This window comes from Eublepharis macularius, chromosome 17, assembly GCF_028583425.1.
Source record: "Eublepharis macularius isolate TG4126 chromosome 17, MPM_Emac_v1.0, whole genome shotgun sequence".
Taxonomy (NCBI): Eukaryota; Metazoa; Chordata; class Lepidosauria; order Squamata; family Eublepharidae; genus Eublepharis; species Eublepharis macularius.
In genome coordinates this window covers 13508914-13536425 of record NC_072806.1, presented here as the reverse complement: position 1 = coordinate 13536425, position 27512 = coordinate 13508914, and the positions used below count along the sequence as shown (strand labels likewise).

At 45.5% G+C, this 27512-nt stretch overlaps 1 protein-coding gene across 2 annotated transcripts; it reads right to left on the bottom strand.

The window, feature by feature from the left end:
• Window positions 1-1414: 1414 nt before the first annotated feature.
• On the bottom strand, window positions 1415-27343 carry TMEM51 (transmembrane protein 51). Of its 2 annotated transcripts, none has more exons than XM_055001006.1 (3): window positions 27198-27343; window positions 4559-5026; window positions 1415-3144 (listed from the first exon to the last, which is right to left on the bottom strand). In XM_055001006.1, the coding sequence occupies exons 2-3, from the start codon at window positions 4894-4896 to the stop codon at window positions 2727-2729; spliced, it is 756 nt and encodes a 251-aa protein (XP_054856981.1). In that variant the 5' UTR covers window positions 4897-5026; window positions 27198-27343; the 3' UTR covers window positions 1415-2726. The 2 variants fall into 2 exon arrangements, with proteins under 2 accessions (XP_054856981.1, XP_054856982.1); XM_055001007.1 differs by lacking the exon at window positions 27198-27343 and adding an exon at window positions 16818-16868.
• Window positions 27344-27512: the final 169 nt, after the last annotated feature.

The window sequence follows — 27512 nt, the reverse complement described above, 5'->3', positions numbered from 1 at the left end:
TTCTGCAACTCTTTTGCAAAATGCGGAGGGAAGTATTGTTTGGCTCTGCCTCCTATGACAGCCATTTTGGAACAGTGCTCACTACCCCTTTGCAAAATTCTAAAGGTGCCCACAGGGGTCCATAGTAAGTCTATGTGAACTCCATGGGATTTACTTCTGAGTGCACATGTTAGGATGAAGATGATAAAGCTGCCGGTACTGGCTGATCGGGTGGTCAAAAAGGTTCGAGGCAGCTCTCAGTGAAGTTCCTCAGACCCTAACAAAGAGCACAGCAGGCAGAAAGGCACACGGAAAGAAGGGGATTCAAAAAGAAGGCTGGGGCAGGACAAAGAAGTACCCAGAGGACTGAGCAGACTAAAATCCAGATGAAGGAAATGGGAGGGCAGGGGTGGGCAGCAGAAATCTGTGCAGGGCCAGTTGCTGCAGAGATGATTCTCAAATAGCTATTTGATAGCAAACAGCCTTTGGCTATAGATAATGATGTGAACAGTTTTTTTTGCAGGCGATACTCTTCCCTGCTATGCTGCTCTTGAAGGGAAGCACATCTCTAGCCTGACTGCAAAAAGCAGAGGCAAGGAACAACAATAAAAACATGCTCATGCTACACTTTCAGATATTATGCAAAAACATTCTGGCACAATGGAAGACGGGAAGAGGCTGTTTCTCACACATGCTGGGCCCTAGGCATTACTGGGTACCATAAGCTAAGGTTTAGGCCCTTTTAAAGTACATTCCCTCTTAGGAAGCTCTTTAACTGATAAATCTACTGGTTTTTTTGGCGGTGGAAGCCTGGCGAGATTTGTCAGTGAAATCCCTAGAGGAGAATACAGGAACACACAAGTTCTTTAAAGAGTTATTCCCATCAGAGACAAGGCAGCTCAATTTTTCTTGCTTGGTTTGGCACAAACCCCCATGTGGGGATTCAAGTGTCAGGATAGACCAGTTCAAAGCCCAGTTCGGTGTGAAGCTCATTGGGTGATCTAGGTCAGTCACTGTCTCTACACCCAGTCCACATCACCTTGCAGTTGTGAGGACAACAACCAAAAAGGTGAAGGGGAACCATGCATGCTAGTAAAATGCTTACCCCTTAGTCCCCCTGAGAATGTTTGGATCAAGGTCACCAAATGAATTTCATGGTCAAGGGAGGATTTGAACCTGGGCCTTCTTGGCTTTAAGTTGAACACTAACCACGACACTGCCATGATGCTATTTTTACTAACAGGCACTGCAAGCTGGCACTGCAAGCTGTTCAAATCCAACTAGGCAGTGACCACAATTTCTGTATCATGCCACCCTAAAAGAACATTTATCTCTGTTATATGGGAACTCTTTCCAACTCTCGATTACTCCAGTTATAAGGCATAAACATCCTATGTTTATTTGAAAAAAAATGTCTTTTTCATAGCATCTCAGGTCTAACTTCAATATTGCATTCTTGAAATTTTTATTTTCCCTGTGTTACAGGGCAGCAGCTGCAGAAGTCATGAGATTGTGTATTAAAACAAATGGTCCCATCCATATGAACCTCCCCCCAATCTTTGTCTGAGTCTATGAGCAAGGCTTGCTTCTTTAGCGCAGTACTGATTCTATGCACATTTACTTGGAAGTCAGTCCTGTTGAGTTTAATGAGTTTTACTTTCCAATAAGAGTGCACAGGATTTCAGCCAAAGCGGTGATGAAGTCAGTTATGGATTTCTTTTCCGTTTCACTCCGTAATGCTGTGCTTCACAGTGGTGGAAGTGAAAGACTTTTACACATTCATTCTCAAAGCCACTTCAAACTACAATGAAGAACCCTGGATAACCTCACTTAGTGAACAGGGAAAAAAAACAAACCAAAGAAGTTACTTGGACAAACATGACAAATCTGGAGTGCTAGTTTTTTTTAAAGATTTTTACCCAAGAGGCATACAAAAATGTGTCATATCTTAGAAAAATATATATAGAGAAAAAGATTCTTGAAGCTCACATTCTATCAAAAACACACACTAAGTGCTGTCCTGAATTTAATCACACAGGCTGTGGCAGAATTCAGCAGGAATTCTAGTTCTCATTGAGGAAATAAACATGAATTTGGGCTGTACCATTTCACATTAAGACCCCTATAACAAAATATTCTTGGGCATACTAAGAGAGGTCTCAATCGCCTCGCAGCATTCAAAACATTTTATATAAATCATCACAGTTATCCTTACCACAGCCCTGTAAGGTAGACCAGTGCCATTATCCTCATAACTCAAACAGACTTGGGAGGGAGGCACTAGCTTGCCAAAGGGTCACCTGGTTGGCAAATTCATGACTGAGATGAGATTTGTAACCTGCCAGATGACAGCTCTTTGCCAAGATATGCAACTCCTATAAACTGTCTGAAATATAATATGGGGAGTGGAGGTGGAACGCAGTTCAAAAGTGGGGAGAAAAGGCAAGAATTCCACAAGACATGCCCAAGGCTTTGCGTGTGGTTAAGGCAGCTCTTTGGAGCTGGGTTATAGAAAACTTCACCCTGATACACTTCTGTGGGAATATTAAATCATTTTAAACACTCTGAAGAAATATGACCTGGACAGTCTTACTATCATAGTGAGAAACAGGCCTCAGTCTCTGTAGGAAATGAGGGCACAATACAGGATGGCTCTTTTGAGAAGCCTTGGCAATCTTGCTGCCACCTTCCAGAATCAAGTATATAATAGTGTTTTACACATATTTAAACCAGTCCACTGGGTTGACTTAGGTCTCGTCCCTACTGTCTGGGAGTTTATGGGGAACGTCTTCGTACTGTGGAGGTGGGGTCAAAGGCTCTATTGTTACACGACCCGAACTATTTGCATCGGACACTTTTATATGGATATCTTTAAGGTGGAGCTTCTCCGACTTGATTCTCCGGATTTTCAAGGGTTTGAGTCTTTTGCTCAGGCGTGAACTCCGTCTGCTCGGCTGGCGTTCTGCATTAGGCCCTGCTTCGGCCGCAGCAGCAGGCCGGGTCGGTGTGGTTTCATCTATCCCAGTTAAGGACTCGTAGGAGGGAAGCGATACGCTGATTCGTGTGCTCCGGTCCACTTCTCTCAGATCTGGATAGTCTGTGCTCATGACCTCCTCGTAGCTGGGCACGTAATAGCGGGAAGGTGTTTCCACATCTTCATCTTGACTGTAAGAGGAGAGTTGTGAACTTGTAAATTAGCTTGCTCATCTATATGTCATTCAGTTTTCCATTCCCACCAGCAGAGATGGATAGACATGCATAAGATAAATAAGCTGTAGTTTATGGCCTCAGATTATGAGGGGCCAACTAAATGCATCTCTACCCCAATTACTAAATTACCAGTTTGGGTAATGCTACAGGGCCTCTTGAACACGACCTAGTTTAGGGCATCAGTATGTCTTAATCTGGTCTAGCCCACCATCTAGCAAATGTCAAAAAGGGCAGTTAAATATAATTCCTCTTCAACCTCCTCAATCTAGACTAGCACCAATCCTACTACTAAAAGCCAGAAAAAATTTAGGTATGTGTGCATGGGTGCGTGCACGAGTGGATTGGACCCATGGTACATCTAGTCCAGCAGCCTGTCTCTCACAGTTGCCAACCTGTTACTCTGGAGGGCCAACAACAGGGCACACAAATCAAGACCTTCCCCTGAAGTTGCCTCTAACGGAACAGAACCCTTAACCGTGAATGAACCAGCTGCCTAGTCACCTTGGCGAGCAGAAAAGGGTCCAGGGGAGCAGGCAGGGATTCAATGCCTCCAAACTCACTACTCTTCTAGCTTTTAAAGAAAAGCTTTTTAAAAAATGGTATATTAGAAGGGGAATTTGTTCTTCATTACTTTTAATACAAGAAAATGTTGATTATATATCATGTAGGAAAAGCAGGGTGCACAAATGCACGCCCCAGTCACTATAAAGTGCATATTTCAAGAATTCATTGTCAAGAAGAACCCCCACCTTTCCCCCAGTGATAGGTAGAAGCATGCTCCCGCTTTTCACTGGTTTCAGAGGGCTTCTGGAGTCAGCACAAAGTGAGGAAGAGCTCTTGGGAGAAGTACAGGAAACCAGCAAGATTTCCCATTGCTTTTTATCTGTCCCATTTTTTCATCCCATCCTTCTCTCCAAGCAAATCAGGACAGTGTACACAGTTCTCCACTCCTTTGCTTTATCTTCCCAACCATCTTATAAGGTAGGTTAAGTTAAGAACGTGTGATTCATCGAAGGTCACCCATTGCGTTTTTAGGGTGGGGTGAGGATTCAAACCCAAGTATGCCTAGTTCAGTGCTCTTACTGCTACACCACAATGGCTCTTGCTGGCTTTCTGAGGGGTTCAGTGCAACAGGAGAAAACGCACCTAGTTGGCCCCCTTTCTCCCTGCAGGTGCACTGGACCCCTGGGGCAGATAGAATTGTAGTGATTGCTCATTTTGTCTGGCTTCCAGGTTCAGCCAATATTTGAGCACAAGAAGGAACTGCGCTAATTTTACTGGTGATTGACAACTTTCTACTAAAAGTTCTATGTTAAGATTCTAGGTTTCCCCCCCATAGGAATTCAATGATCTGGTCTGGCATCCTCACCTGTCTTCCTGCTGTTGATGCTCAACCGAGGTTTCCCGACGGATCCTAGAGACACATTCGTTTTGCCTTTCCCTCCTTCGGTCTCGGATGCTCAAACAAACTGAAAACATTAAGAGCAATACCCCTGCTCCAATTAGCACGTAAGCCACGGAAAAAGTCTTGCTTTTCAGGTTTGCTCTCTCGGGATGGGTCTTACTACTGTTTCCTGTGGATGTATTACTGTTTTGACTAAAGCCCGGGACCAAGTTCCAGACAGCCATAATCACTCCGAGAACAAGCATTCCAAGCCCAATTGCTGTCAAGGCATAGTGTGAACCGCTGGACCTGGAGTGGGCCATCACATGCAACGTCAGAATGCTGGATTCAGGTACAAGTGCAATTTAGAACATGTCTCCCATAAAACAAGGGCAAAGTCCAGGCTTGGCAACGGTCAGGGCTCCTTCCAAACTCCCAAGTGTAAAAAGAGATCTGCGGAAAGGAAAGAAGGAAGATGAACTAAATTAGCCTTGTTTAAAACAAAGAGATGCCTAAAAAAGAAGAGAGAACCCATCACAGAGCATCATTTACAAATAATATATTACACATGGCTGCTTGGCAGGTCACCTGTGGAAAGCAAGAATCACGTTCCCCCCTCCCCAACTATTATTTGTGCCTCAACCCACACTTACTTTGCATATCTGAGACCTGGTTCATTAATGCAGAAAAACGAAGTGGTAGAATGGAGTGCAGCACTTCAGACAGCATGGAATTATGGAACATCGCCTTTTGTAATGCTCCCTTTTATTAAGAAGTCCCCGCAATGAGAAAACTGGCAGAGCAAGACAAAAGAGAAGGGTAGAACCCTGTCTCCTTCTGTGCTTATGTTCTACTTGCGTGGACTTTCTGTCTGGAGGAACACTCAAAAGCTGCTGTCTAGTCCCTGCACTGCTCTGGTCTTTCCCCACCATATTAATGTAGGAACCAGGCCTTATTACTGAAGACCAAGCACATGTCCTTCCAGAATGTTTAACAGCCACAGTGATTCACTTCACTTCCTATACCTTAGCAGAAATGTAGCACACACCTATTTATATTGAGGGAGAAGGAACTGCTTTGGTTTTAAACTATCTGACAGTGGCTCAAGGATACAGCATAGTTAGATTTTATTCCCCACCCCTTAGGCCTTACCTGCCTGTTCTGCATTAGCATTTGGCCATGAACAATATAAAACAATAGATATATGACCTTATTATTAACATGATGGCTTTTACAATGACACTTTAGGTGTCATGATGGTTTCCAACTGGCCAAGATGGGGGATGTCCTGTCCATTTTGTGAAGAAACACCCTCCACCCAAGAATTCAACCCAATGATTCATTGTTGTGACTATTCTCTGTCCATGGGCAGAAACCCTCCGTAGAATTACAGTGAGAGAAGGGAGGGGGGTTGGAGGTAGTAGCCATCAATCTCCCAATGCACAGTTCTTAACTATACTAAGTTAACTATATTAGTTAACTTAGTATAGTTAAGAGCACTCAAGTTGTTAACTATACTAATGGATTAACTACCCCATCCCCCCCCCCTATTGAGTCACACAGAGCCATAAAGCTAGGAAGAGTAAAGTGATAGAAGGAAAACTCTTCGTTTGGGATAGGAAGGCCATCCCAAAGGGTGTGGGGAGAGAGAGATTATAAAAGCTCTGGACATGAGGAAGAATGGTGTCTTCCATTTTGGATGCACACAAGCTTTTTTGATATTTCATTTTTATCCTGCCCTTCTTCCAAAGAACTCAGACCATATACATGGTTCTCCCCAGCCTCCATTTTATCTTAACAACCCCACTTCCAGGTAGGTTAGTCCGAGTGATCCTGGCTTCCTAAGATCACCCAGTTAGCCAGATGACTAAGAATTTGAACCCTGGGCCGGTCTGATCACTACACCACTTGGAATCTCCCAGAGTTTTTGGAGCATGTTTAAAAAGCGAGATCTTTGCCAGGGTAAGAAGAGAGGGAAAGATGACAGGAGCTGCCCACCCACTGTAACAGCTAGCACAGGGCTGGTTCCTCCTTTCCCAGTTACATGCCAGCTAATTAACTAGCTAAGGTAAATACACTTTAGTTAAACATCCAGCACTACTTACTCCTCCTGGAATAGCCAATAAACTCACTGTTTCAATAAAAGTCAGGGGAGACAGAAATCGGCACACTTGGGAACAACAATATTTTAAGTACCGCAAACGGCTGCAGGGGCCTGTCTGGGATAGGGCTCCGAGCAATTTTCAAAACACAGTATATAAAAAAAATTCAACTGCCAAAACTAAGAAAAGAATGTGAGCATTAAAACAAGAGATAAAAAGCAAAAAACACAAGAGCGTGCAATGCAATACATGTATGCAGATGCCTCACAAAACTGGTCCATCCCACGTCCACCACCCTCATCTTTACTAGACAGACCAGGTCAACTCATTAAGGAGATGAGACACACACAGACACACACACTCCGTGAGGCGAAGAAAGTTGCTTCAGTAATCCAGATCTCTAAACATGAACTACCTGATAATCACAGAATGAACAAGATACCTAGCATTATCCAGAACATGAAGCATGAGATGCAATTAATTAGTCACCAAGGTTACTAGAGAGACAGCCGTTACACGGCTGGCCTTGAATCAAAAAGCCTAGCAACGTCATTGTGCGCAGGCTTGCCTCAATATCCTTGTTTTGTGTGGAGGGGCCGTGTCTCAGAGTTGGAGTATCTGCTTTGCACACAGAGTGTACCGGGTCCAACCCCAACATAGTCAGGCTAAGAGGATCAGATAGCAGGAGATGTCAAGTTTTCTCTCGGTGACGCAGCTTCATGTATTCATGTGGTTTTAGCAAAGCCTGATGTGTGAATGCCTTCCTTCATTTTTGACAAACCGCCACGCAAAAAAGAATCCTAATGCAGCCATATATATACAATCTCACAACTGCTTTTTTTAAAAAAGTGTTATCGACAGTCATATGAACGTGTGACAGAAAGGAGGATAAATAGGACAGAAAACGGGGAAAGGCACAGGCAGAGCCTGCTGTACAAAATTTGGGAGAGGGAAGGACAACGTACAATCCTTAACGCATTAGTTGCACTTTGGAAACAAAGCCTTATTATTCATAGCTCTAAAATCCAGAAAGAAATACATGCAGGGAGAATTTTGGCCGCATCTCTTCTTGCAGTGCTGCAAAGGGGTGTGAATTCCAGATTGCATGCCGCAAATGCAGACCGATTGGTACTGCTGAGTGAGCTCAGCTAGAGGTCCTGTCTCCAACCTGCCTCTTTGACACTTGGGCATGAATCAAACTGAATTGCTAGTTATTACATTTCTGATGCAGTTAGGTTTGCCAGCCTCCAGGTAGTGGCTAGAGATCTCCCGGAATTACAACTGATCTCCAGGCCACAGAGATCAGTTCACCTGGAGAAAATGGCTACTTTGGGGGGTGGACTCTATGGAATTATGCCATGCCAAGTTCTTTCCCTCCTTAAACCCCACTTTCCCCAGGTTTCTCCAGGTTTCACCCCCCAGATCTCCAGGAATTTCCCAACTTGGAGCTGGCAACCCTAGATGCAGTCGATGATTTTCCCTCTAGAAGCCAAGCTATTATAAAAGTGAGTCTTGCACTTCAGCATATTAGTCAATGGTGCACCAGGGAGGCCTGAGTTCAAATCCAGCCCCCGTTCTGAAGCTTGTTGGGTGATCTTGAGCCAGTCATCTCAGCCTAACCTCCCTTACAGGGTTGTTGTTGAAGGATAACATGGAGCAAGAGAGAAACATGTATACCACCCTGAGCTCCTTAAAGAAAGGGGGGCTTTAAAGGAAGGAGACAAGACAGTCCCCCTTTTTCACTCTCTCCTCTTGCTAAGAATCTGAAAGTACTGATTCTCATACCTAAGCTATGAGTGTCTAGTTTACAGTGTAGGCAGATCAGGACTGCCGGGTGGAAATCAAGGTGATAGAGCAACCGGGGTTCCAGAGAATAATATTTCCAAGTACGATGAAGTCACGGTTGCAGAAGGAGGTGAGGAAGAGACAGCAGCACAGGCTCTACGTGACTCTGCAGAATTTACAAAAGAAGTTGGGCCAGCCAGTTTTCCTCCCTTACAGGATAAGCTGGCATTTGTGGCAACAGAAGCTGAAGCTGTTGTTCGGTTTGCACCATCTGTGGCTAACCCCGTTTAATTAGAGCCAAGGATTACACATCCTGGCAGACTGCAGAGCTCTCTGCTCATGTTAGGTTCCCTGCAACTTCTTTTTTGTCCCCTTCGTTTGCTGTGTGGCTATTTAAGGTCCCTACTGTGTATGAATGAAAAGCACCTTTGGGGCACCGGTGATGGGTACAAGTAAAAAAAGACACACAATACTAGGAGATCCAACAAATGTATCTTTGTAAGCCACACTGCAGCTACACAAGCAATGGCAGGGGCACACCAGGAGGGGAGAGGAAGTTTAACTGTCCCCTTCATGGCCTATTTGCCAATTAAATCTATACTCCCCACACTGCTATTAGCTCTTGGAGGGGAGAAAGAAAACTGGCAGCTGTCTTTTTTTTTCCTGCCAGGGGTATTAGCAATACATGCAGGGCAGATTTGATAGGTAACGGGTGTGCCGATCCAATTTGGAGCTGCATGAAGCCTAAAAAGAAAAAGAAAACAAAGATCCTGGCAAGACCTCTTCCATCATCTTAGAGGCATCATGATGTATTGTTTAGTGCTGGAGTAGTATCTGGGAGACCCAGGTTCAAATCCCCCACTCTGCAGATTTTACTCATCACTTAGAACTAGCTAAACATCTGTCAGGTCTGGATGGGGTGGGGGCAGGGGGAGAAAGAGCCAGGCCAAGGGAACACAGGCGGAGCTATGCAGATGAAAGGGTGGAGCTATGCAGATGAAAGGCGGAGCTATGCAGATAGTGCCAGTTTGGTTCTCAGTGGCTCCCAACGAGTTCTATGGAACAAAACCAGATTGAACCTGGGTCAAGACCTCTAGAAACTGCCCCAGGCCCATTCACCGACTTCTGCCTTCTTCCACCCCGACACAAATCAGTTAATGAGTTCAGAGCCCGTCTTAACTCTATATCAAGTAGATCAAGAACAACTTCATTCTTTCAGTCCACTGTCTTTCATTAGATGTGCTAATTCCCATTGTACAGACAGGTAATAAAAGCTTAACAGAGAATTGCATGTTTAAGGCCGCACAGCTGATTCAGAGCCATAACTAGCCATTTCTAAACCAAAGCCAGGCTCTGCAATTCACCCCTCACTAGGGGACCAGTATAACACTCAAACTAAAGGGTTGAAAGATTTTGATATCTAAACGCAAGTTATAGCTAAGCTGACCCTGTTCAAAGTGAATGGCTGTGGACCTTTCAGAGGTCTGCTGCTAAAATTTCAAGTTCTCACTGCTCAGGTAGACTGTTCCTATCCTGTTCAGAAGCTGCTGTGCAACCCCCCCCCCCAAAAACCCCACCCTATCATGCTGGCAGATGCTGTCTAATGAAGAACATCTGGTTGGAGTCACATGTCCCTGATTTGACAACTCCTTTACTCAGTGTTAAGTGGTTGAATTCAGTTACACTGCAGGCAGAAAGCCAATCAGGAGTTGAAACAGAGCCACTCTGCCTCGCCAACTGCCCTCACTAAGCCTCCGAACAAGCGAGGACCTAGCTTTGCATTCACCGTTCTGAAATGACTAATTATTCCATACCGACAATTTTAGAAGTTCTATAATTTGAATCACAGCCAATGCATTTTATGTGTTGAAAATATTTACATCCCACCTTACTTCCTCAGACTCAAGGAAGGTATCATGGCAATGTTTCAGACACATGTTCCAGCATCACTAGGTACTCCTGTCCCTCCACCCCATCACACTACTGTAATACCTCCAAGGAAGTGGTGGAACTTAAAACTAGTTCTCCAAGTCTCTGGCTCTGGCAACATCTGCAACTCAAGAAAACAAGCAAAATCATTTCTAGCTTTGAAGCAACTCTGCCTGGCTGCACAGTGTGCGAATCTTGTAATAAACCCAAATCAAAGGGTGTGTGGATGGGGACGACGACTGTTCTGTACTCTGGGCCATTAAGCTAATTGACTCAAAGGCTTTCAAATTTCACACTCCAAGAGCATCCCAGCAACATTCACCTAACACAGCTAATGGATGTCATTTCTCCTCCTCCGTCTGATTGATGAGGAACGGGCTGAGACGTACTTGCCTTGCTTTTAAGCAGACTAAGTGGCAGTTCACAGGTTAATTACTCCCGATGAAGCCATTTCTCGTAAAGCACGAGCTGTGATTTTATGGAGTATTAATTTGGGCCAGCCTCTTCTCTCACCCGACAATTCTGAAAGTCTAATGAAAGGCACCAACAGGAATCCTTTCCCCTCTGCAATGGCCGCAGCCTCCTCTCCTGGCAGAAATCTTGGAGAGCCTGGCACATAGTTCTGCTTACCCAAAGCCCACTCTCTGTTAGGGCGTGGACACCAACACTCCCTGGGAGAAAGATCCCAGCAGGTCATCATGGATGCAGCTGGAAGCGTTGACTGGCGCTTGCCTCTGGTGGGAACTACACTATTCTAGGAAGTGTAAGCCATAAAGAAACAGCAAATGTGGGGGGGGGGGGGGCTTCATTGGCAATGTGCTAACTCCCCATGCACTCATCAGCATGTCGCTGGGGATGCTCTAGGTTTCCCAAACATTGGTACTCCAGCTGTATGCACCAGACCACCTCCCAAATTCCTCCTGCTGGCGCCCAAGGAACCAGTGGGCATCAAAGGGAACTAACTGCCAGGAGTCCTCTTGCTACAGTGGGAGGTTTGGCTTCCCCCTATCTCAAACTGACAGTGCTATCCTAATCACGATTAAAGGGCTGCTGTGACGAAAGAAGACAGCACTTGCAGTTTTTAGGATTACAGCGCTAACAGTGCAATCCTAAGGAGAATTACATCCTTGTAAGCCAATTCAACGCAATGGATTTAAAAAGGGCTCTTTTTAGGACAATCTTAAAAAATACAATCTTAAAAAGAGGGACTCCAGTCTAAGAAGCTCAAGACAATGCATCCACCTGGACTGAATCGAGACAGGGACTTCCTGTCTCATTACCAATGCTAATTTCTCCACACCCACTCCCCCTCTGCATACCCGACCCTATTCAATCATGCCTGCCTTTGTCATTCACCAGCTATTATCTTCGGCTTCTGTAATCACTCCACTCTCCCAGATATAAGGACAGATGGATTCACATTCTAGCTGTATCTGAAGAAGTGAGCTGTGGCTCACGAAAGCTCATACCCTACCACAAATTTTGTTAAGTCTTATAGGTGCTACTGGACTCTTGCTCTTTAGGATTGCACAGTAAAATAGCTTACAGAAAGAGGCTTGGGATAGTTAATGCCTCTTGGGATAGTTAATGCCTCATTCCAGTTTTTCTCCAGGAGCTCAGGAGCAGGGGAAGGGCATGTTAGAGCAGCAGCAGATTCTTCCGCTGTTGCTGCGGCTGGAGCTTCACCGACACAGCGGCTTTCTCCAGAGCAGCTCCCCGGGAGCAGGACCCCCAGGGAGAAAGTAGCAGCTGCCCACCCCCAAACGATTGTTGAGAGCCCTCTTGTCCAGCAGGCTTGTGACTGGAGGAACGATTTGCAAAAGCTGCTGCTGCCGCCGGCTTTCTCTGGCTCTTCAGGCAGCGATTCTCACAGACAGGGGAAGGACACTCGGACTTCAGTTCCCAGGAAAACTTGCAAAAACAATCAAGTGTTCTCCACGTGAAAAAAGTCACTTGTAGCTTGGCTCTAATCTCTTTTGTGGCTAGCTAGTATCTCAAGGCCTAAAGCAGAAGCATCAACTGGGGAAGCTTGAGACGGCTTCTCTATTTGTGGTCAGTTCCTCCCACGTCAAACAGGCAGGTGATTCCAAAGAGCTGTTCTGCTATTCCCCGTAGGAAGTGGCTTGCTTCACTTTCTTAAAGTCATTTGGAACGTTTCACAGACCAGTTCCTCGAATGACGCAAAGAAGACTTTCTCCTCTCCCTCTAAAAGCAGGACAGCCGACTAGTTGCAGACTTCTTGCAGTCGATTAAGTTAATCACCTCCGCTTTCACATTGCAAAATCCAAATAAGGGAACAAACTGCTTCCAAGGTAGGAGGCCATTCTACGCAGACCTGCCGGGAAGCAACGCCTCATTCGCCATCCATCAAAACTTTTCGGTTCAAAGGTCCCGGAGTAGAATTGGGGCAAAAAGCTACCTACCACTCTTTGCGAGAAGGGAAATATTGCTTTTCTTAACTAAACTTGAGAAGGCAGGCTGTTGCAATAGAACACTAACAGCTTAAAATAAAAAGCACATCTACCAAATGAGATTGGAGAAGGAAATAGACAACAGAAAAAGGCGAAAGGGACCCTACGCTTCCCCCCCTCCAGCTTACTATCAACCTTTCATCAGCTCCCTTATCACGGCTAAGTCTTCCCGTACCACGTCATCCATCCCACCACTTCTGAAGTATGGAACCCACAACTGCAACCTAACTCTGGCCAGAAACTGCACATTCATAAGCACAGTGACCCAGTGCTTGAGGTTTATTTTTACCTTCCTCCTTTTATTCCCTCTGCCATTTTTTTAAAACGGATTTATATTTTTGTCACAATTCTGGGGCTTTACCCAGGTTTGCAGAACCACAATTCAGCCTTTGGGTTGGCCCAACTGTGCAAATTTAGCTATCCGTGAAGAGGCCAGTCCTTAATGACGCATAGTGGTAAGATGTATGGAAGGAAAAAGGAAGGAACAAAGGATAGGCAAGAGAAAAGAGGAAGTGACATCATGACCTGCTGAAAGAAAGACTGAAAGGGTCAGAATGCAGCTGGGAAAATAATTATGCGCTCCAGATTGGCTTCTTTCCACAGAAGACTCGCTCATTACAATCCATAGGCACGTTTGGAATGAGATGTTTGGAGCGGGATGCGTGGAATGGGAGGTGTTGTCAAACATGATCTACAAAAGACACACCTAAAATAAAATTCACCCAGGCTTGTTAGCATTAGTGATTCTGAAGCAGGTCCAAACAGGTAAATCAGGGCCCCACACGCAGTGGTTAGAATACAGGACTATAATCTCAGAAAGCCCCACTCTGCCGCGGAAACTTGCTAGGTGACCTTGGGTCAGTCAAACACTCTCCACCTAACCTACTTTGCAGGGTTGTTGTGAGGGTGAAAGGCAGTTCAAGGGTATAAGCTGTTTTGGGTCACCACTGGAGAGAAAGGTGGGGTATAAATGAAACAAATGCATAAAGTAAATAAATATTCAACACTTATTTTTTTAGGAAAAACTGGATTTGCTACACAGAAGCAATGAGAGCCAGTTTGGTGTAGTAAAGAGCAGCAGGACTTTAATCTGGAGAGCCAGGTTTGATTCCCCACTCCTCTGCTTGAAGCCAGCTGGGTGACCTTGGGTCAGTCACAGCTTCTAGGAGCTCTCTCAGCCCCACCCACCTCACGGAGTGTTTGTTGTGGGGATAATAATGACATACATTGTAAACTGCTCTGAGTAGGTGTTAAGTCATTCTGAAGGGTGGTATATACGTCAAATATTATTATTATAGAAATAAAAGAACAGTTGCATTTATTTAAGTGCCATACTATCCACATGCTTTTTTGCAGGGATGTGATTTAGCTTGCGGATTCTCTCCCTCCCTTCTAATATTTCTTGCTGCAATTCATTCCATTTCTTTCATACATGCCATGGCTTGCACAGGCATCCAAACATACAAACACAGCAGCAATTCCCACCACTCCCAATCCAACCAGAACTGGGCATCACAGTTGTGAGATTTTTTTCTAAGCAACTTTTTGACATAAGCAGCTTTGGAGAGCTGCACAATCTTGGCAGCTTTGGGTATATCTACCATTTATTTATTTTATTCGATTTATACCCCACCCTCCCCACAGACGGGCTCAGGGCGGCTAACAACATTAAAAAATACATTAAAATCACAGAAACATAAAATCAATAATAATTTTTTTAAAAATCATTAAAATAGTCCAGGAGCAGGCTATTTAAACAAATATTGCGAGTCCGTATACGGGCATAGCAGATGGCTGAGGGCAGCCCCAGAAGAAGTGGCGGTCTTAGATGGAAGAAGGAGGACACCTGCTGGCACTTAGCCGAAGGCCTGGCATAACATCTCCGTTTTACAGGCCCTGCGAAACTGTAACAGGTCCCGCAGGGCCCGGATCTCCAGCGGGAGAGCATTCCACCAGGCCAGGGCCAGGGCAGAAAAAGCCCTCGCCCTGGTTGAGGCCAGATGGATGTCCTTTGGGCCAGGGACCACCAGGAGTTGCTTGTCCGCAGAGCGCAACACCCTGCAGGGAACGTAATGGAAGAGGCGGTCCCGCAGGTATGCAGGTCCCAGTCCGTGAAGGGCTTTAAACACCAAGGTTAACATCTTGAACCGGATCCGGAATTCCACTGGGAACCCGTATTTATGACTTTTCAAATCTATATTTATGACTTTTAAAAAACGTATTTAGCCACCTTTTCTCCAAGGAGCTCAGAGCAGTAGACATAGTTCTCCCTTCTATATTTTATTTATTTAGATAATGTGGATGTAGCCTCTCTCTAAACCTGCTCAAGGCAGCTGACGGCTAAAACATTAAAACCATACTAACAAGTAAATAAACACAAATCAATCCCATTTAAACAGGTTAATGAAAACATGACAGGGTATAAAAGCAGCATAAAAACTAACAGAGCAGTCTAAAATGATACCGATAAAACAGTCTTTAGGCTCGGGGCAGGCCATAAAACAACTAAAAGAGATGGATCCCCTAGTTAAAACCAGTGGGGAAGCCATGTTAGTTTACTGTAGCAAAATGAAACAGAAATCCTTAAGGACTAACAACGTTTATTCCAGTTATGAGCTTTTTTTTGTGAATCAGAGCTCACTTCCTCAGATATAATGGAAATTAACAAAAACATATTACACAGAAAATTACAGAAGGGGATAGGGAAAGAGGAAGAAGTTGAGCACAGAGGGGTGTGATATCAGAAATCAGCAGTGATTCTCAATGTCCTGGAATTGAAGCTTAGGTAATTAAGAATGGATAATGAAAGAGGTCAGAGGTTCTAGCCTTTACACATCATGAAGATAAAAGTGCAATGAAGTAGAGTAAATAGCACTCAAATGAAAACAATTATAAATACGAAATAAATATAAAATGTATTTTCCTTATTTCCATTTATTTTATTTAATGCTACAATATAGTTGGTTAGTCTTAAAGGTGCTACTGGACTCTACTATTTTGTGACTACCGATTAACACGGCTAACTCCTCTGGATTTATTTCCGTTTTATCTGAGAAAGTGAGTTCTGGCTCACGAAAACTCAATCTAGATTTTTTTAAAGCCTCTAAGATTCCACTGGACCTCTACTTTAACAACAGCAGCAACAACATTCGATCTATATACCGCCCTTCAGGACAACTTAACACCCACTCAGAGTAGATTACAAAGTATGTTATTATTATTCCCACAACAATCATCCTGTGAGGTGTGTGGGGCTGAGAGAGCTCTGAGAGAGCTGTGGCTGACCCAAGGTCACCTAGCTGGCTTCAAGCAGAGGAGCGGAGAATCAAACCTTGTTCTCCAGATTACAGTCCTGCACTCTTAACCACTACACCAAACTGGCTTAACCACTACCCCAAACTTTTGCTCCCCTAGTCAAAAACCCAGGTAAAGAGAAATATTTTGGCTGGGCAAACCTCAAAGGCAAGGCATCACCACCAAAAAGGCCCTGCCTCTTTATCCTCATAACAACCTTCAGAGGAAGGTTAGGTGAAGAAAGAGGGCTGAGTGAGGATTTGAGAACCCAAGTCTCCGCAAGTCTTCATCCATGGCTGACAATAAAGGAACAACCAACTGTACTGATCTACAAACACTTCCTCGCCTGGTTGCCTTGAGGAGACTGCGTCTAATGATTTCCTCCTTCCTTGTCCTGAAAAGCAGCAGGCCAGACAAGGCAAACATTCCCTCTAGCAATAAAGGAAGAGGAGCAAAGGGGTTTTTTTCTGGTTCAGAACATCTAAGCACGAAGAAGACCTCTGTGCAAACGCAAACCCTGTGCCCAAAGCACTAAAAATGCAATCTTTGCCATCTTGTAGCTTGATTCTCAACTTTTGGAGTCGGGACTTTTGGAGTCGGGAATACTGTAGTTGTGCACTGGGATAATTTTTAAATATTTTTAAAAATTTAACACACACATACCTCCAAAAAGTCTGCCCTGCTGGTGCATTCAATTACAGCTTAAGTTGTCAAACAGTCTACAAGGCCAGCCCCAGCTCAAGTACAACGCAGTAATCTAAACTTGCGATGCTCAGAATTTGAGTAACTGTGCCCAGATCCTGCCTCTCAAGGAAAGTTTTCCTCCTCTTTGTGGCTTTCAGGGTTGTCCACTGTTGACAGACTCACACTACGGCTTTTCTGGAAAGTGGGCTGGAGAACTGCCCCTCTGCTAGGAAACAAAAGGCTCTTTGACCTGCTTCTCCCCATACCACTGTGATCACTCACTGCCCTTTTCCTGTCCTGACATAAACTTCCCCTTCCTGTTACCAGACACTGCCTAGGCAAGAAAAGAACCTCACATGGACAGCATACGCCAACGCCCACGCTTCACTGAAGTCATGCCACCCGATCCTGCAATCCTCCTCTGAGTTCTACTTCCCTTTCTACACCTGTCAAGGCCAGACAAGAGTTTTTGGGAAGCCACATCAACATCTAGCCCCAGAGAGCACATTTTTCAGCTCAGCGTTTCCAAAGCCAGAAGCTTCGCTGGAGCCGGAAGCACTCCAGGCTCTGTTCTGTTACATAGGCCTGGGATTGTGGCACCAGGTCTGGCCAATCCGGCGGGGCTGATGCTAAGAACATCAAGGCAGCCATCTTGGATCCGACTAAACACCCCTCAAGTTCAGCATCCCTCCCACAGCAGCCCACCAGATGTCCCAAACGGCCTACAAGCAGGAGTCCATTATCCAAAGCCCCTACCTGCTGTTGGCCCTCCCCTCACAACTATCATTCAGAGGTATACTTCCTCTAAACATGGAGGCTCCAGTTAATCCTCATGCAGACTGTTACCGATGGACCCCCTTCCTCCACGAATCTGCCTAATCCCTTTCTATAAAAACATGTCGTAGGAATACGTGGCACACTCATTTTCTTCCTTTGGCTTCCGTGGTTGGCTTTGGGGCTTCAGCATGCACGGAGCGTGCTCGTTCGGCAAGGCTTGGACTACAAGGGCACTGATACAACCCCAGAATCGGGTGCCAAGTTCGGGTTTAAGGAGGCCTTTGAATGAGATGCCTTCAGTGGTCAACCAGCCCTGAGTGGACCCTCCTGCTTTCTTGGACCCTCTCATTTGTCCTCCTCTGGACCCAACTTCCTGTTGTCCAGAGGGAGAGGACGACGTGAACCGTGGTAGCTGATCCTTTGTGTTCCTGTCATAGCTCGCTTGCTCAAAGACGGCAATTGGCAGCAGCAAAGAGCAGGGCCAGTTACACATGGAGTGTGGGCCTCGGCAGGTATCCTACAAAGCTGACCCGATACTGAGCCTGCCAGAGTCCCTGATAAACACCTAGAACTGACCTTGGTTTGTCTCTTGAGCTTACAAACTTGCCTCTCCTCTCAATCAGCTGGATGGCAAACATCTTGACTCTTGCAAAAAACACGTGATCTTGCAGAGGCAACGGGACCCCTCCAAGCACCCAACAGCATCAGGGCTTGCCTTAAAAGATTCCAGCTGGAACCACCACCTCTCTAGTAAGGTTGGAGGAAAATCCAAGCCGCAGTAAATATGCAGATAACGCACACAAAGAAGCATTATACCGTTCAACTTTCAACAAGTGACTTTTTAAAAAAAAGTTTGGTTTAATAATTACTACTCTTTTTCATATCTGATAAAGTCACGACGTGAAAAACCTCTCAGAGTAGTTTCAGGGAGGTAGCCGTGTTGGTCTGCAGAATCTGAAGAAGGGAACTGACTCTCAAAAGTTTGTATTCTGAAAATCTTGCTGGGCTGCTGGATTCAAACCCTACTGCTCTCAAAGTAGGTCGCTGTTATACTTACTTTAAAGGTTGGGAATTAAGGGTGGCAACATTTACCTCAGCTGAGAGTGGAAGTCTTCTCTGCTGTCCCTCCAACCCAATATGCCATTCTCTGCGTGTTTTACATATTAACTGCTTGATCTCTGTGGAGTGAATTACGACGCTTGGCATTTATTTTGTGCTTTCAAAATGCCTCCTATATATTTCTTGCTGTAATCCTTACAAAAGCGCCTCAAGTTAGGCCAAAGCCAGTATATTAATATTTCCAAGTAGGCCAAGGCCAGTATATTATAATTCCCACATGACAGCTTGCCTATGGCTAGTGAGGGCATGGCAGAGGCAGGATTTAACCAGAGACCTTGCAAATCACTGCTTATTGTCCTGTCTCTGTTGCACACCATGTCTTTGCAGAATAAAACAAAATCTGGCCTAACATTTCTAGTCACCAAACCTATGCTAAGTCATTGCAACAGTTTAACAAAACGAAAATGCACAGAATGACAACAACTCAAAACAAACCGGGAGGTTCTTCCTTCACTTTTTGCATTCTGAGGTATTTTTGTTTTTAAAGGTCACCATGAAGAAACGCGTTTCTGTAAGCATTCCATTAGTGGCTAGAAACTTTCTAAAACTTTTTTTTAAAATTAAGGCTTTTAAGGCCTCTCAAGGCAGAGCGGGAACAGCAGCACTTGTAAATATTTAAAATTCAAATGTGTAAGGAGTAATGGGTACAGTTTGTCCAGATAAACTGGTGGAGTGAAGATAACAACCGTGAAAACAATCGTCGTATGTTTTATTCAAAGGGTGGCTTGCAAAAGAGTTTTTCATGCATCACCAGCAAAGGTGGTTGTGGTTTTTGCAAAAGTTAACAGCTACACATGAGTCATTAGCAAATCTGAAGAAAAAAATTTAACCGTTAGAACTTTGTGGAATTCCAAGCACCTCCCTGGATTCTAGAAAGCACTGGGACAATTTATAAAGAACTAGCGAAAAACCCAAATGCAAAGAGGGCCCAGAGACAAGTAGATAAGCCCAACACTCAATCAGATGTCTTAGCTCCAACTTGCTTTCCCTGTCCATTACTTTCCCATTTTTATTCGGTCATCTTTAGATGTCAAAACCCCATCCCACCTGCAGAATGCTCACCAAATGGCAGAAACCTATACGGGATTTATTCCAGACGGGCAGTTCTGCTAGTTTGCAGCCACAAAATAAAAACAGAAGTCCGGTAGCACCTTCAAGAGCAAGAATATTTATTCCAGCATGAGCTTTCGCCAGTCAGAACTCACTTCATCAGATACACTGGATGCTCTGTGTCTTAGCTGGATGTTTTTGTACTTACAGCAGAAAGTCCGGGGTTGTTTAAAACGGGTATAAAGCATGGCCGGATCAAGAAAGATATTTTCCAGTGCCATCGTTTACTAATGCCAAATGGAATGTCATTCTCTTTCCAACTTTTCTAGCACGTACTAGAATCTGTATTGCCCAGGCTGGACTTGTGTGTGATGTTTCTGTCTGTTGTCGTTCAGCAGATAGCCTTCCGGTTCTGAGATGAACCACTACATCTTCTGCCTTGCACACAAGTGGTTTAAACACAGGTTACAATTTTTGGCAGAAGCCTCTCAACTGCTTCCCTCTAGCACCCAACCAAACAAAAAATGATCGACTTGTTCCATTTTTTAAAAAATGAAAGTTTGTGGCTTTAACCTCCTTTAATAGCCAGAGCAACTCGGAAGAAAATATTCCCCTTGCCCGGAAGGGCATGCTTGGAACAGATGCAAAACGCTGAGCAAAAAATGAGTCTCGCAAAAGAGAGTTGTTAACTGGTTTTTCTACCTGGGAGGGGGGAAAACCTGTTTGGGTTCAGTTCTTTCTTTTTCCAAGCAGGTGATCTTCAAACGAGGCTCTAGTACAATTCCTCTCCTTTTAGTCTCTCATATCTACTGGCAAGGTTGCCAGCCACCCTGTAGAACCTTGGCTTTATCTTTGACGCGTCTCTCTCATTGGCTCCTCGTATTCAGTCCGTCAACCTTCTTCCCCTATAACACTGCAAAAATAAGGCCCCTTCTTGCGAGCCTCTGGCTTCTGTTCTGGCCATCTCTCACTTCAACTACTGTGGCCTTGCATAGTTGCACCTTGGCTCCCTTCCCTCTGTCTAGCATTCTTTATCCACCAAAATAATTCCTCTCTGTGTTCTTTTAGGTGCCTCTCCTTTATTCCTTATACTAGCTTCCTGTCTGCTACTGGATCCAGCACAAACTTAATCATTTTTACCTTCAAAGCCCTACGTGCCCTCCCATTACCTCTGTTTTTTTATCCTGGGATAAACCTTCAGTTCGCTGTTCTCACCCACAGAGCTATCCAGAAGTTTTTTCGAACAACTCTGCACTTCCCCATATGCCCAGCACCTCTTCGCCAAAAACTGGCATGATGCCTCCTCTGACAGCTAGAATAAACTTGAAGATCACAACTCATCTGTAACATTGCTACCTGCTGCTCTTTGACATCCAACCTGTGGCTCTTCTGAACACTGTTCTCCCAATGTAGCACTTGCCCCATGTTTCAGGAAAGTGGGCAAAGCCCTTCCCACCTTGAAACAGCTGCCGCTGGAGGAATGCGTAAGCCATGAGCCTCCCTGAAGTGCAGGCCTCATGCCAGGGATGGAAGTAATTGTGATTCCTATGGTTGATGGTAATTGTGGAACTGGCACTATACCATTGGTATAGAACTTGTAAATTGCAGGCTTCTACAGCCTCAGTTTGCCTGGGGGCCTTGCAACAAAGGAAGGGACCTAGTGAATTTCAACTTCAGCTCAATTTTGCTATTTGAAAGTGGATCCCCCCTTCTGCTATTAGCATTTCAAAGGGGGGAAATGACACATCCTTTATAATCATGCATTCCTTCACTCTAAAATTCTGAGTGAATGAAGGTTAAAGTATTAACCCCTCCTACCATTCTTGCACAGTTCAAATTGAGGCTGCTCTAGATAAATATGTGGTTTGCTTGAACCCTTTGTTCCTTTGAGTCACTTCTCCATACTCATTTGCCCCGTGAAGACTTCAGCACAATCTAACCTCCCTACCAAAGCTGAATCTTCACTGAAACATACATAATTTTTTGTCTCGGCTCATCTCCACTCTCAAAAGCTCATACCCTGAAAATCTAGTTGGTCTTTAAGGTGCTACTGGACTTGAATCTTGCACTTCTGCAGGCAACCTTTGTTTGTCTCCCTTACATCCAATGTCAGATTGTAAGCTCTTCAGGGCAAGGATCCATCTACTTGTAAAAAGTCAGGCACACTGGTGGCATTACGCAGACATTTTAAATTCCATTACTGTCTCTCGTGACTGGTACCACAACGAGTGGCAACATTACCTTTGTTCTGTCAATTATCTTTAAATAACTAAAGGGTTTGCCCTAACACTAATATAAAACCATCTCCTGCCCAATGGAATGACAATGAATAACCCACAATTCTTTGTCAGCCACAACTCCCAAGACTTGTTCCAGAGAGGTAGCGATTGCTAGCCTAAAGCAGTCAAAATAATGAAGAATCTCACAGCACTTGACAAATTTAGTTAACAAGGCATTTCAACTTAACTGTATTTCTTTTAATGTATTTCATCTTAACAAGACTCTTTCTTTATTCTCTCTAGACTTGGCATACCCTGCTCTTCTTATCTGCTATTTTCTGTATACCTGGCTCCACCAAAGCAAATTAGTAATTCCTAAAAAGTCAAAATAAAAGTACATATAGAGTTGTGAAGATCTTGGTGGGGGGGGGGGAGAGAGATCAGAAAAATATGGGAGGAAACATTTTTAGGTTCTCTGGCAGGAACCTCACCTGTATTTCCACTGGAAAAAATAAAAAATATGACATTTCTCTCTAGGCATTTCTATCTTTTTGAGGTGGTAAAAATCATTATAGTGAACTGGGCCATAATCCACATTATCTGAACTGCTTTTAACCAATGACCAGATCAGTTGCTCTATCACTCTGATTCTTTTATATAAAAGGTTCATTAATTGGGGGGGGGGCACAAGAATAATGGCATACTTTGTAATCCGCTCTGAGTGGGCATTAAGTTGTCCTGAAGGGCGGTATATAAATCAAATGTTGTTGTTATTATTAAGAACATAAGAAGAACTCTGTTGGATCAGACCAGTGTTCTCTAGTCCAGCATCTTCTCTCACTCACACAGTGGCCAATAAGTTACTCAGAAGGGCCAACAAACAGGGCAGAGGCTGAGGCCTTCCCCTCCTAGCATTGGCATTCACAGGTTCGCTGCCTCTGAATTTGGAGGTTCTCTTTAATCGCCAGGGCTAGCAATTTAATCACCGATGGACTTCTCCAAGAATCTGCCTAACCCCCTTTGAAAGCCCTTTACACTCATGGCTATTACTACCTCCACTGGCAATGAATTCCACAATTCAACTGCGTGTCAAGTAAAGAAGTATTTTCTTTGGCATGTCCTCAGCCTTTTGTCTATCCATTGGGTGCCCCTGAGTTCTTGTATTATGGAAGACAGAGGAAAAGTTCCATCTGCTTTCTCTACCCCACACATAATTTTATAAACCCTTTAGACTGCCCCCCATCATCTTTCTTTTTTAACCTGGGCCGTTTCCACACACATTGAATAATGCACTTTCAATGCACTTTAGTTATCCTTTAGAAGTGGATTTTTTGTTCCACACATGGAAAATCAGTTACAAATGTGCACTAAAGCGTATTGAAAGTGGATTATTTAACGTGTGTGGAAATGGCCATGGAAAGACCCAGGGTCTCCGGACTTCCCTCATAGGAAAGGTGCTTCAACAACCATCTTGATTGCCCTCTTCTGTACCTTTTCCAGTTGTGCAAGCTCCTTCTGGAGACGCAGTGACCAGAACTGGCAGTGACTGTCCCAAACTCAGCCTCTGGGCTGTGAAGATGCTCCCGAGCAACCTTCCAGCTGCCTTCAGAATGGGGAAAAAAGAACTCTGGAAGCTCTTCACCCCCAGAATAGCATCCCTGTCCAGGTTTCAATGCCTTGAGATGCCTTATTTTTTCCCATAAGAAAAGAAGGCCATATGACAGCAACACTTATCTTGTGAACTTAGGCAGATCATGAGAGGGAGGGCAGGAAGGGTTACATCAGTGCTTAGTTCTCGTGGCCCCTTCTTACATGCCCAGCGTGAGGCCGATCACCAGCAATTTTCCCCAGGTCAGTTTGGCTAGGGATCCTGGTATTTGTGAATTTCCAGTACTGTGCTAAGGGTTGGACTAGAAGACCCTAGAGACCCCTCCCAACCCTATGATTCTACGAATGGCAGCCATTCATTCATTGGAGCACAAAAAGAAGGCTGTCTTGCCTCCTGAGCTGCTCCTCAGTTTCAAAAATCATGAGGGGGGGCTTCTGCAGGTCCCCCTTTCCCCCAAATGTTTGTGCACTGGTAGTATCCCATTTTTACCTCACCCTTTCACTGAAGAGCTCAGGGCAGCATGCTCTCCCAGGGCATTTGCTCCTCTTCCATTTTATCCTAACAACACTGTGAGGTAAATTAGGCGGAGAACAACTCGCTCAATGATTGAGCAGACACAGCAGGCCTCTACTGTTGTCAGAGGCACTCTCTTAGTTTATCCTCTGCATTTTAGCTCCTTCAGTGTCAAAATAGCAAGAAGATGTACTTCTACCCCACTCTTCCTCAGAAAGCTCCAGGCTTCTGAAGGTCTCTGGAGGTCTCTCATCTTTATTTATCCAGAGGAGTTAGCCGTGCTAGTTTGCAGTTGTAAAATAGTAGAGTCCAGTAGCACCTTTAAGACGAACAGACTTTATTTTGCATAAGCTTTCGAGAACCACAGCTCTCTTCGTCAAATGCATCTGACAAAGAGAGCTGTGGTTCTTGAAATCTTATGCCACAATGAAGTCTGTTAGTCTTAAAGGTGCTACATCTTTATTTATTTACACCCTGCGTTTCTCTCTAGTGGAGGCCCAAAAAGGCTCAAAACATCCTTCTCCACTCCTCCATTTAATCCTCACAACATGCCTGTGAGGTAGGTGAGCTGAGAGACACTGACTGGCACATGGGACTCTGGGAGACCCAGGTCTGAATCCCCGCTCTGCCATAGAAGCTAACTGCATGACCTTGTGCCTGCCACACATTCTCAACATAACCTACCTCACAGGGTTGTTGTGGGGATAAAATGTGAAGAATTATGTAAGCCACCTTAGGACCCCATTGTGGAGAAAGGTGGGGTATAAATGAAGTGAAATAAACAAAATGAAAATAAATCCTAGCTTCCACTGGGCCACACTGCCTCTCAACTTGCTTTATCATGCTATCCGCCAGGGATAATTGCCTTTCTTAATTTATTCTTTTCCTGAAATGATATGACAGGAAGCTTTATTTTTAATTATTTCACCGCTACGATATTTTCACTTAAAGTCATTTGTAAAATAAAAGAAAGAAAAAGTAACATAGACAGACACAGGCAGCACATAATTTCTGGGGCCGTTAAAGCAACTAACCGAGCTTACAGATTTACAGCAAACTGTCCTTTATGAGAAACCTTGACACAGTCAGTTTACGGGATCTGTTTTGACCCAAATATTGACCACTTAAACACAACAATGTGCCGATAACCAGCGGGCAACACAAAGATCCCTACAGCTCCTGTCTGATAACTTCAAAACGGTGTTTTCAAACACACAAAGATGCACAGGGGAAGAAGGCTGGGAAAGGTGCTGTCCTTTTAAGAAGGGGGAATTCCAGCAAAGGCAGTTTTTCTTCTGCCCTGTGGAAGAAGCTGTCCCTGCTCAATCTTCCCATTCCTACCCAGCTAACCGTGGTCTGATAGCCTGGTCTCTCTCTCTCTGGTAGAAGGTGTCCATCTTTGTTTCCTTCCAAAGCTGACGACAGCCTAGCTTGGTGAGGGTGATTTTGACCAGCAAAACCATGTACTGGTTGAGAGGATTAGATTGCTGTTAGTGGATGTACCAATGGCCACTAGCACAAATGGGTTCAGGTAAGCAGCCATGCTGGTCTGCAGTAAAACAGCAAGATTTGAGTCCAGTGACACCTTAGAAACCAACAAGATTTTCAGGGTGTAAGCTTTCGAGAGTCAAAGCCCCCTTCTTCAGATTCTCTCGAAAGCTTACATCTTGCCGGTTTCTAAAGTGTCACTGGACTTAAATCCTGCTAGCATGAATGGCTTTACAAAAGGATTAGGCAGATTAATGGAGATCTATCAATGGAAACTAGCCATCCTGACTACAGGCCATATCTGTAGTCAGAGGCAGTAAGCCTCTGCATACCAGTGCTGGGAGGCAAGACTGAAGCCTCAATGTCCTGTTGTTGGCCCTCCACTATGTGAAACCGGATGCTGAACCAGACAGACCACTGGTCCAATCAGCGCCTTTAATGTTATCCCAGCATCTCTCTCTCTCTGCACTACTGTCTGAAAGGTTCAGGTGGCCAAGTGCCACTTTGGCTGGCTCCTTCAAGCTCCTGGGGGATGCTCAACAGGCTCTCCAAATCAGAAAGGTGCATTCATTCAGGGGTCTGCCAGTTCAATCTTTTCTCCGGTTGCCCATGGCAACACCCAAAGGACAGCCTTCCCAAGAGCCACAAGTTTGTTAATAATTTTTGCAACGCCCAAAGAGAAGTTGCAAGATCCGCCCTCTGAAAGGGAGCCTGAAAGGAGAAAGCCGGGGAGGTCCAGCTCGGGGCAAAGTCCTGGAAGCCCAGCGAGGAAGTTCCCTCCCGGAAACCACAAAGGGCGCCAGGGAAAGCAGAAGCTGCGCTCGGCTCGCAGAGCTCCGAGCCGCCCTCCCGACGTTGCGCCCCCAAAGCAAAGCGCATCCCCCATACCAGAGCGCAAAGCAATGCGCAACGGAGCGCAGGGGTTAGTCGGCGGTTCCGCGAGGCCCAGATCCGAGATCGCCCACCCTTCACCCCTTCCAACACATCTCGGGCCAGGCGAGGAGGAAGTCCTGCATCTGCCCGCCCCGTCGGACTTGGACACACCTGTCTTGTCCCCGCCTCCAGGCTCGGTTCCCCAGTCATGGCTCCCGAGTTTCTCTTTGCTTGTTTCAACTTCACCCCAAAACTGGCGCAGCCATTCCAAAGTGGGGCGCGACTGAGTCCCTTCCCCGCGGCGCACGTCGGAAGGGGGAGCGACACGTGGCCCAACCCGAGTCCAACTGGAGGCGTCCTCCTAAGGGAAACCCACCCTGCAGCGCAATTGGAAAGCCCCGCTCCGAAGGCCCCGCTCCTCCCGGGAATTCCTCGCCAGAAGGGTTGCCAATCTCCAGGTGGTGACTGGTGATCTCCCGGAATGACTGCTGATCTACAGAGATCAGCTCCCCTGGAGGTAATCGCTACTTTGGGGAGGGGGTTCTATGGCATTATAGTCTGAACTCCCCAGCCCCTTCCAAATCTCCAGGAATTCCCCAGTCCGGAATTGGCAACTGTAAAGAGCGACGAGGGGTAGTAGGGCGCGCTAGGGGCGATGAGACCCTCCAAGGCCCCCTCTCGGCTGCCGAACGATTGGTCGGGCGGGTTTACCTTCTAGCCGCGCTCCCCTCCTACGTCCGCGCATCGTCCCGACTCCCAGCACCGCTCGCCTCCCCAGCACCGGGGGCAGCCCAGAGGCAGAGAGACGGAAGCGGCCGCCCCCGATCGCCCGCCCTGCCCTCCCACATTCGAGCTACCAACTCGGCCAGGTCCTAGAGCCGGCGTCCGGGCGCGGCTTCCCTTGCCGGGCTGCGCCCAGAACTCGAGGAGGTGGGTGGGACGGGAGCGCAGGCGGAGCCAGGAATCGCCGCCTCCCTGCCGCCGAAAACGGCTACGCGGGGCGGTTGCCAACTCCAGGTGCTGGCT

Bases quoted from the DNA above. Each gene is read 5' to 3' on its own strand.
- TMEM51 (XM_055001006.1), bottom strand. From the start codon at position 4,896: ATGGCCCACTCCAGGTCCAGCGGTTCACACTATGCCTTGACAGCAATT. The intron at 3,145-4,558 runs GTGAGGATGCCA...CTCCTCTTACAG, and splicing joins CATCAACAGCAGGAAGACAG to TCAAGATGAAGATGTGGAAA.